A 10,670-nucleotide genomic window follows, 5' to 3' on the forward strand; every position below is an offset into this window, starting at 1 on the left:
GAAGAAGTACACCAAGACTTGCTCACACTTCTCCCACTCCTCCGTAATTTGGGACTCGAAGTCAACACAAATAAATGCGAATTCTTTCCCTGCAGCGCCAATTCTCATGCCTCGTTATCTTCATTTCGCAACCTACTACCTGGTCTCAAAGAGCTATCTAGTCAAAACTTTAATCTCTTAGGTTCCCCTATATTTCCCGATGCTGTTCCTGAAGCTTTTAAGACAAGAGAGCAACTTCTCTTATCAGCAAGAGAAAGGCTTAGTAATCTCTCGGCGCATGTAGGTCTGACTTTGTTAAGATCCTGCTTTGCTGTTCCGAGGATCACCTACTTCTTACGCACAGTGCCTACTTGGCTTCACCCCACACACATGGACTCCTTTGACCTGGCGCTGAAAGAATCTACTGAGTGTCTTTTAAATGTGTCCCTCAATTCGGACCAGTGGGACCAGGCCTCTTTACCAATACGCAATGGCGGATTGGGTATACGGCGCTCACGAGACGTGAGCCTTCCTGCCTTCCTTGCGTCGGCGGCTGGGGTTGTGGATCTTGTCACTAAAATTTTACCGTTAGATGGTGCCAAGGTCACAATACCCTATGCCGCCGATGCTTTGTCGGCTTGGAAGGCTTTTAACTCTGATCCGCCTGTACCCGAAAAACCTTGCCGCCAGCGTTTATGGGACGACGTCGTGGTAAGGAGGCTATTCGATACTCTTATAAATGCCGCTTCTGGTGCTGACAGAGCCAGGCTAATCGCTGCCTCCAAGCCTGAATCTGGGGCCTGGCTACACGCTCTTCCCTCCCCAAACTTAGGCACCTTACTAGACAACGACTCGATGCGGGTGGCCGCTGCTCTTCGCCTGGGTTCTGATGTATGCCAACCCCACCAATGCATCTGCGGTTCCTATGTGGAGAGCAACGGCCACCATGCCTTGAGCTGCTGCCGCTGCGCGGGAAGGTTCCCACGGCACCATGCTCTCAATGATATCATTAGGAGGGCCTTAATATCAGCAAATGTCCCTTGCATGCTGGAGCCGCCGGGCCTCAGCCGATCGGACGGCAAAAGGCCTGACGGCTTGACCCTGGTGCCGTGGGAAAAGGGAAAGTGCTTACTATGGGACGCCACATGCGTCAGTACTTTTGCCGCCTCGCATCTTAGCCGCACTATGCGGTCGGCAGGAGCGGCTGCTGAGTACGCGGCGTCCCTTAAAAAAGATAAATACTCGGCGCTGAGCGGTTATTTATTCGTTCCTCTCGCTGTGGAGACTTCGGGGTGCTGGTGCGCTGAGGGTAAGTCCTTCCTCCGGGATCTGGGTCGTCGCCTGCTAGAAAGGGGCCTTGACCCCCGCTCTGGGTTTTTCCTGATGCAAAGGCTATCCATCGCAATCCAACGCGGCAATGCAGCGAGCGTGATGGGCACCTTTGCATCGGGGACGGCCCGGTAGCCAATAGGTTGGTAGTTTTTTTTATACATATTTAGTTTATATTTATATTTAAGTTCTTTAGGTCTTAATTGATGAAATATATATTAAGTATTAAAAAAAAAAAAAAAATTAAAATATCTTTTGGCACACGTCACGTGACCAAACTCGAAACGTCATTGAAGATTCTGATGACGTCACAACTCTCGGATTCACACTGTTGACAGTTACGCGATAAACAACAAATGACAAATGTCAGTTGACAGTTCGTATGAGGATTCTGCTTCGGGCGTTTGAGTGGTGCACGTGCGCGGAATTGCTTGGTTTGCCTTTTTGAGAAAAAAGTTGTTGTTTCGGAGTGTAATACCTATTTGTGTGTGTTTTTGTCCATCTGTGTTGTGTACTGTCCGTTTTGTGATTGCATTGTAAGTATTTACGTTAAAAGGAGGAGGTGGCAACTACTCGCATGTGAGTCAGATGCCCCCTTCTCCTAGGCTCTGCAAAATGGAGTCCGACCAATTTGATCCAGGGATCCCTGGATTAATTGAAAACCCACCTTCACCAGCTTACCACATGGAAATTGAGGAAACTCCGGCTGCGGTTTCCCTGGATCAAATTCTCGTTCCAAATGCCCCTACTAATTCAAACTTGTCATTAACTACCCCGAGCAATACCCTCAAAATTAACAAAATTTCCAAAAAAAGAGAAATTACTGCAGTTATTTCTGGAGGCTCTAATTTGAACAACCAGGACGATGTTTCTAAAATCCCCCGTACAGAGCATTATTTACTGGCTAATATGACACCTGCTCATGGCACCCCACATCAGATAAACGCACCCTCCCAGCTGTCTAATCCAGCTCCCCCTGCTAATCAGTCATCAACCCTGACACAAGGAGCCCAGAACACAGGTGTGGAGAATAATGAAAGTCCACCCTCTCAACCAAACTCCCAAGATACTGCCCTTACCCCCCCCTCCCAGTTTCAAACACGAAATGCGTATCTAGACTCTGATAAAGGTCCTTTCATTGTACATGTGGCCCGCGAAGCTACGGAGGCCGACTCCGGAGCTTACTTGCATCCGGTTAAATTTGGCCAACTGCTGTACACAAATGGCGTGACTAATATGAAGGATGGTGGTATAAAAAAGATAGGTCGAAATAGGCTTAGTATTGAATTCAGGTCTGCTGCTGGTGCTAATCAATTTCTCTCCAGCTCTCTGGCCACCAAAAGCTGTAAAAAGTTTATTCCCTCCTACCACATAACGAAGACTGGAATTGCCAGAAATATTCCAACAGATTTTTCAAATGACGATCTCCCAAATTTAATAAGGACTCCATATGGCTGCGGTAAGGTTTTGAAGGCCAGACGATTAAATTTCAAGAAAAGGAACCAAGCTGACAACACTACCCAATGGGCCCCGTCAGAGACGGTGGTGTTGACGTTTGACGGCCAAATCCTTCCTGACAAGGTATTCCTTTTTAATTGCGCGTTAGAGGTGGTCCCATATTATTACCCAACTGTCCAGTGCTACAAATGCTGCCGATTTGGCCACGTACGGGCCCAATGCCGTTCCCGCCCTCGCTGTTTTAAATGCGCTCAACCACACGAAGGTAACGAATGTTCAGCTACTCCTCCTGTAATGACCCAACCTTCTTTCTACTCTTTGGTATTTTAGAACATTTAAATAAGAACATCACTTATGTCATTAATTTTTATTGTCAAAGAAAAGTCTATATAATACATGCATATATTTATTACAAATTGAGTTTATTTTATTGGCGACGAGGATGGGATAAAAAAAAATATTGAAAAAGAAATAGCGCGCCTTGTGGCAGATAACATTATACATCCCGTAGACCCTAACGTGACACCAGTAGAGTGGGCGACACCCACAGTAAACGTCGTAAAACCGAACGGTGATATAAGAATCTGTGGAGACTTCAGAAGTACGTTAAACCCTGTTTTGATTAAACATTTACACCCAGTTCCACTTTTCGATCAACTACGACAAAAATTAGCACGAGGGAAAATATTTTCAAAAATAGACCTTAAGGACGCCTATCTGCAATTTGAAATAGCACCGGAATCAAAAAAATACCTAACACTATCGACACATCTAGGATATTTTAGGTATAATAGAATGCCTTTTGGAATATCAACAGCGCCCTCCATATTTCAACATTACTTAGACGAATTACTAAGGGACATTCCTAACACAGCAGTGTATTTTGATGACGTTGCAATAGCCGGAGAAGACGTGAAGGAACACCTACGCACACTTGGCGTCATCTTTGAGCGACTACAGAAAGCAGGCCTAAAAGTAAATCTACAAAAATGTTCATTTCTACAAAATCAAATAGAATATCTTGGCCACTCTATAGACAAAAACGGTATACGCCCGACAAAACAGAAACTAGAAGCAATTTCCAAAGCTGCGACACCTACCAACGCTAAAGAATTAAGATCATTTCTGGGTCTTGTAAATTTCTATGAACGTTTTATACCACATTTACACGGAATATGCGCTGACCTTCATGAACTTACTGGTAATAGGCAACCGTGGCGTTGGACAGAACATGAAAGTCAGATATTCGAAGCCACTAAACAATGCATTACCTTATCAAAACCACTGACTGCGTTTGACGAAGACAGATCAATCTTTCTAGCATGTGACGCTTCAGAGAAAGGCGTGGGAGCCGTGTTGTATCACAAGAATGGGAACACAGAACAACCCATAGCTTTTGCCTCAAGGAAACTTCGAACAGCGGAGACGAAATACTCAGTCATTGATCGCGAAGCACTCGCCATTTTGTTTGGAATCAAGAAATTCGACCAATATTTACGAGGAACCAAATTTACCTTACTTACTGACCACAAGCCATTAATCCATATACTGGGTTCTCAGCGTAATCTTCCCAAAGTAGCAAATAACAGACTCGTTCGATGGGCACTAATAATTGGCTGCTATAATTACGACATATGTTACCAGAAAGGTGAAAACAACATACTAGCCGACTGCCTCTCCAGATTACCAAACTCTGAAACACAGCCTTCAGAAACAGAGTGTGCTGTACATCGCATTGAGTCATGTCTTCTAGGAACCAGAATGACAGATTTACATCTCTCTGAGGATCTTTTGAAGGAGACAACCAGCCAAGACGTCATATTATCAGAAGTTTTAAAATGTATCAAAACCGGCTGGAGAGAAATACACTTTACCAGTGACGTTAAGCATTTCTTCAAAAAGCGTAACGAACTTTCAATAGAAAACAAAATAATATTATGGCAAGGTAGAGTGGTGATTCCAGAAAAACTACAACGCAAAGTCCTTGCATACCTCCATAGAGGCCATCCTGGAATATCAGCAATGAAGGCACTTGCACGTTTCTATGTTTGGTGGCCATCCATTGATGAAGACGTAGACCAGTATGTCAAGAGATGTTGTAGATGCCAACAAAATAGACCTCATTGCCCTGAACTTCCAATCTACTCGTGGTCTATCCCTGAGAAAGTATGGGAAAGGATCCATATCGATTTTGCAGGACCTTTTGAAGGTACTTACTGGTTAGTCTTGAGCGATGCCTTATCGAAGTGGATAGAAATTAAACCTATGAAGAATATTACTACATCAAAATTGTGCACTGAGTTAGACGACATATTCTGCACCTTTGGTCTCCCAGAAATAATTGTATCTGACAACGGCCCACAATTCACATCATCAGAATTTAAACAATACTGTAAAAATCAAGGCATTTTGCATATTAGATCTTCACCTTACCACCCAAGAACCAATGGTCTCGCGGAACGCCTCGTAAGGACTTTTAAATCAAGATTTGCATCCGGCACAGAACCCCAACACCAGCGTTTAAGAGAGTTTTTGTTCACGTACAGGATCACACCCCATAACACTACGGGCAAATCACCAGCGGAAGTAATGTTTGGACGTCAAATAAATACGTTATTGTCAAATATTCGACCAAATAAAAGGAGGGAATTACAGTACAAACAAGTAAAGGTCAATATTGAAACCTCAACGAATAAACCAAATTATGCACCCGGTAGTCCAGTATACCATAGAACTCGGCTTGAAAAGTCGTGGCAGCCTGGAATTATAGCAGAGCGCAGACATCGCTACTCTTATACTATTTCGACACCACATGGAGACGTCATAAGGCGACACGCTGATCATATTCGACCTCGACTGAAATCGCTTAATAACCCTCCAAATTACCATGAACCATCTCCTTCATCCCCCCTAACAGATATGTTTCGTACGCCCGATGCCACTTCGAGTCCTGGACCGTCACAAATCTCATCCGCCACTCTTAACTCCACCCTGATGAGCCCTCCACACAACAGCTCCACCACTCCTGAAGATTCATCACACACAGGAAATACGAGTAACAGAAGCCTGTCGCCTGATCCAGATCCTGTATCTACATCGGCAAACCCTACAACGCAGCACCGTAGTCAGCGGGCAACCAGACCACCTCGGAGACTTATAGAAGAGATGTGATCAGGGATGGGGAGGGACGAATGTAATGACCCAACCTTCTTTCTACTCTTTGGTATTTTAGAACATTTAAATAAGAACATCACTTATGTCATTAATTTTTATTGTCAAAGAAAAGTCTATATAATACATGCATATATTTATTACAAATTGAGTTTATTTTACCTCCTACCTGTCTTAACTGTTCTGGTGAACACAAGGCCACAGACAAAGCCTGCACGGAATACACAAGGCAGCAACATATCAAGAGGATTATGGGCGACGAAAGCATTTCATACCAGGAGGCCGAAAAAAAGGTACCTAGGGCCCGCAAGCCTTATAATGAAGCAGCTCAGACAGTCTCTTATAAAAAAACTACGTACACTCAAAGAAAAACCCCTGCCCCTTCTAACCCCCACGGGTATGACCAAATAGCCCATAAGGCCCTAATCTCAGATTACAACGCCCCCCAACCTGCCAACGGCGTAATGTTTAGGAACACCGCAACCCGTCCCCCTAGTTCTCCCTCAGTCACTCCAGCGCACACCCAGATGATTTCTCTCCTTCATCTTTTGCCCATGATTAATTCGGTTATCTCATCCCTCGTATCAACTCTTCAGCAAAATGCTGTCAATCTACCGCCCAACGTTGCCAACAATCTAATGAATCTATCTCCCTTCCTTTCTGGTGGCCCTCTTCTTGGGCCTTATGAATATGGCTCTCAACTTCATTCAGTGGAACATCAGGAGCATCAGTCGCAATAAGGCTGATCTCCTGTATGTCATTCAGAAATACAACCCTATCTGTTTAGCTATTTCTGAAACCTGGCTAAAACCTGATTCTATTTTCAATTGTCCTAACTATATCTGTCTAAGACAAGACAATCCAAAAGGTCACGATGGCTGCGCCCTTTTGATTAGAAAGGATATAGACTATTCTGTGATAAATTCTCCTTCTCACCCTTCGTTTTATATTGTAGCTTGTAAAATTTTAGACTATACAGTAATCTCTGCATATATTCCTCACCCCTCTTCCAGAATTATCAAGGACTTCTGGTCCGTTTTAGAGAATGTCCCCGGCCCTTATCTTATTCTAGGTGATTTCAATTGCCACCATACACTATGGGGTTCTCACCAAAACAATGCTTCAGGTCGTAAAATGCTTGAGATAATGGATTCTCTTAATTTGTGTGTGTTGAACGATGGTCGCCCCACCCGTCGTACTGCTCCATCACAGAATCCCTCAGCAGTTGACATTTCCATTTGCTCTCCTTCTTTGTCTTCTCTTCTTTCTTGGAGCACCCTGCCTTACAGTTTTGGCAGTGACCACTTGCCTATAATTCTTTCTTACTCTTCTGGCTTTAAACCCCGTTCGGCTCCCACTCCTCTCCAAAAGTTTAAGTTAACCAAAGCAGACTGGCCCCTTTTCTCTCTTACCACAGAAGATAAAATTAAATCTCTACCATCTGTCTCGCAGTCCAACTGCCTCCAATGTTACAATATATTTTGCCGGACTCTATTGGAATCAGCAGAACTGGCCATTCCCCTTAAAAACATTTCTGCTAACCGTCGACCTTCTCTACCCTGGTGGGATTCCGACTGTACCTCCCTCGTGAAGGATAGGAAAGCGGCCGAAAGGGCGTTTTCTTCTGAAATGACCATGGAGAACTACTTAAACCCCTACCCTAAGGTTGTCTGGAAGAGATCGCTTACAGCGATAAGACCGCCTGTTGCTACCTTTCTTTACATTGTAAATCTGTTTTTTTTTAATATGTCTTCTTTGTGGTGCAATAAAGAATATTTACTTACTTACTTACTTACTTAAACTTGAAAAAGGTACAGGCTAAAACTAAAAAAACACTACTTTCTAAAAAACGGGATGGATGGACAAAATTCTGTGAGTCAATTTCCCCTTCAACTCATCCTTCTGTTGTATGGCGAAATATTAAAACTTTTCGAAATGCCTGCTCCTCGACGTCTCCGCCCTCATCTTCTTCTAATTCACCTTCTTGGATGGAGGAATTTTCGGACAGATTGGCTCCTCCTTATGTGCCTAATCTGTCCGAACTTCCGTCTTACCTTACTAATCACCCTGAACATAACGACTTTCTTTCTTCTCCTTTCCTTATTTCCGAATTGCGTCTTGTCATGGACTCTCTTTCAGATTCTTCTCCCGGCCCGGATGGTATTGTTTATTCCTTTTTAACCAGATCCAGTCCGGCGGCTCTCTCCTATTACCTGGATCTTATTAACACTTTCTATAGCTCCGGTCTGGTTCCAGATTCTTGGAAGGAACAATTTGTGATCCCAATTCCAAAACCAGGCAAGGACTCCAACCTTGGAGCATCATACCGACCTATAGCCCTTTCGTCTACTCTCTGTAAAGTTATGGAACACCTGCTAAAAAATCGTTTGGATTGGTTTTTGGAAAATCGAGGTATCCTTCCGCGTTTCCAATTTGGATTCCGGAAAGGGAAAAGCATCACTGACAGTCATAGCATCCTTTCCACTGACATACGCTTGGCATTCTCTAGGGGAGAGTCAATGGTTGCAGTTTTTCTGGACATTTCGGCCGCATATGATAACGTTCTCCTTTCAGTGCTCAGAGACAAAATGTCACAACTGAGTATCTCTCGTAAGGTAGTTAACTTCATCTCTAATTTGCTGATGTTCAGAACCATTCGCGTGAGATGGCACTGGCAGGGCGAAGTGCGGGCTATTCGGCACACTTGGAGGGGCCTCCCTCAGGGATCAGTCCTGAGTCCAATACTTTTTAATATTTATTCTTTTGACTTGGATACGTCTGTAAATTGGGCTTGCAGAACGCTACAATATGCGGACGATGTGGCAATCTACTGCACTGACAAAAGCCCACTCCGGGCTGCGGATATGGTCAACGGAGCCTTAACATCATTAGGGTCGTGGTTAAACGTTCATGGTCTCTCCCTATCTTCTGCTAAAAGCTCGGCCATTGTGTTTTCTAGAAGTCTTACTGCTCCACCTTGCCGTATAGTTTTTAACGAGGAACCCATTCCCATTGTAGATTCCGTAAAATTTCTTGGGGTATTCTTTGATCGTCGATTCGTGGGATCCTCTCATCTCTTATACATCGCTAAAAAATGCGAAAGGAATTTAAATATCCTAAAGGCTCTCTCGGGCTCTTGGTGGGGAGCCCATCCATACTCCCAAAAACTCCTATACAACGCTTTTATTCGTAGCCTTTTAGACTTCGGCACTTTTATCTTTGAACCATGTAATAAGGCAGCGCTTACCGTATTAGAACGCATCCAAGTGAGGGCTCTTAGAATAGTCACCGGGGCCATGAGACCTTCCCCAAACAGAGCCGTTCAAGTAGAATGTGTGGACCCGCCACTAGATCTGAGACGGCAACTACTTGCTGATCGCTTTTTATTTGGAATCTCTGCCCTATCGTCCCACCCATTACTTCCAAAAATTCGACTTCTTCAATTATACTCGTCCAGTAAAGCTTACTGGCGCAATAAAGAAAAACCTAGATTAGTCAACAGCCTGGAGAGACTAGCCGCTCTCAGGCCCCCTATTATGAAATCTTCTTCTCTTCCTATTTATTCCGTTCCTTTCGAGGCCCTCACACATTCTTCCAAGGTAATAACTAATATTGGTATCGATAAGGGATCTCCGTTGGCTAACTCAATTTTCTCTAAATTTGTTATCAATCACTTCCCCTCTTACCGGCTCTTTTTTACTGATGCGTCCAAATTAACGGATCAAGGATGCGTGGGAGCGGCCTTTCTCCTTGCTAACTCACATATCATGGCTAAATTCAAACTTCCCCCCGAAGCGTCTGTATTTTCTGGTGAATGCTTGGCCCTCTTAAAAGCTCTAGAATATATTTATACCCATAAACTCTCCAAATCAGTTATTTTCTCAGACTGTCTCAGCGCACTTCAATCCATTTCTTTGCGCCCTTTTAAGAATTTTGCATGCAAATACCTTACCTGCCAACTAAAACACTTGTCGTACAAATGCCATTCAGCGGGGTTGGAGGTTGTTTTTGTTTGGATCCCTAGCCACTCTGGCATAGTAGGTAATGAGAGGGCGGACAAAGCAGCCAAAGAGGCTATTCTTGATGGCGATGACTCTTTTTATAAAATATTCCAACCAGATGCTCTGAGCCTTCCTTTTAATTTCATGAGGAAAAAATGGTCTGTCCGCTGGTCCCGAGCAAAGAAATGTTTCTATTCAGAAATTCAGTCAACCATTCCATCTCGTCCATGGTTTTTCAAAAATAGATCACTCTCTAAAAGGCACACTAGTATCATCATTAGACTTAGATTGGGCCGCGTCTGCTCATCTGAGCAATTATATATTTTTAAAAAGAAAGATTCTCCCATGTGCGATTGTGGAAACGAAGTAGGCAATATCGATCATATTTTCTTTAATTGTCCGATTAATAACAAACCCCCTGACCTGTATTCATGTCTGCCAAGACTTAACGTACCGTTACCCGCTAATATGGCCTCACTTTTATATCTAACTGATAGCAAAAAAATTATGTGCGCCGTAAGCAAATTCATGACTAATAACAACATAAAACTATAAATACATATGCACACTTTATGTTTATTATCATTAATGCTCCATGTGCTTTAAATGTCTCATTTTTCGATCAAATGGTTCAAAATTGGTGGTGGTTTATGTTAAATTGTGTTCGTTGTAATTTGTTCCAGGTATTACACAAATTACCGATATCCTTATGTTGGACTTCTTATGATCTTC

The 10,670-nt window shown here is 43.5% G+C and overlaps 1 protein-coding gene across 1 annotated transcript; it reads left to right on the forward strand.

The window, feature by feature from the left end:
• The first annotated feature begins 3,561 nt into the window (after nt 1-3,561).
• LOC133516634 (uncharacterized protein K02A2.6-like) lies at nt 3,562-5,937 on the forward strand. Its single transcript, XM_061849651.1, has one exon. It carries the CDS (start codon nt 3,562-3,564, stop codon nt 5,935-5,937), a length of 2,376 nt encoding a protein of 791 aa, XP_061705635.1.
• Nucleotides 5,938-10,670: the final 4,733 nt, after the last annotated feature.

Source organism: Cydia pomonella, chromosome 3 (genome assembly GCF_033807575.1).
Source record: "Cydia pomonella isolate Wapato2018A chromosome 3, ilCydPomo1, whole genome shotgun sequence".
Lineage (NCBI taxonomy): Eukaryota > Metazoa > Arthropoda > Insecta > Lepidoptera > Tortricidae > Cydia > Cydia pomonella.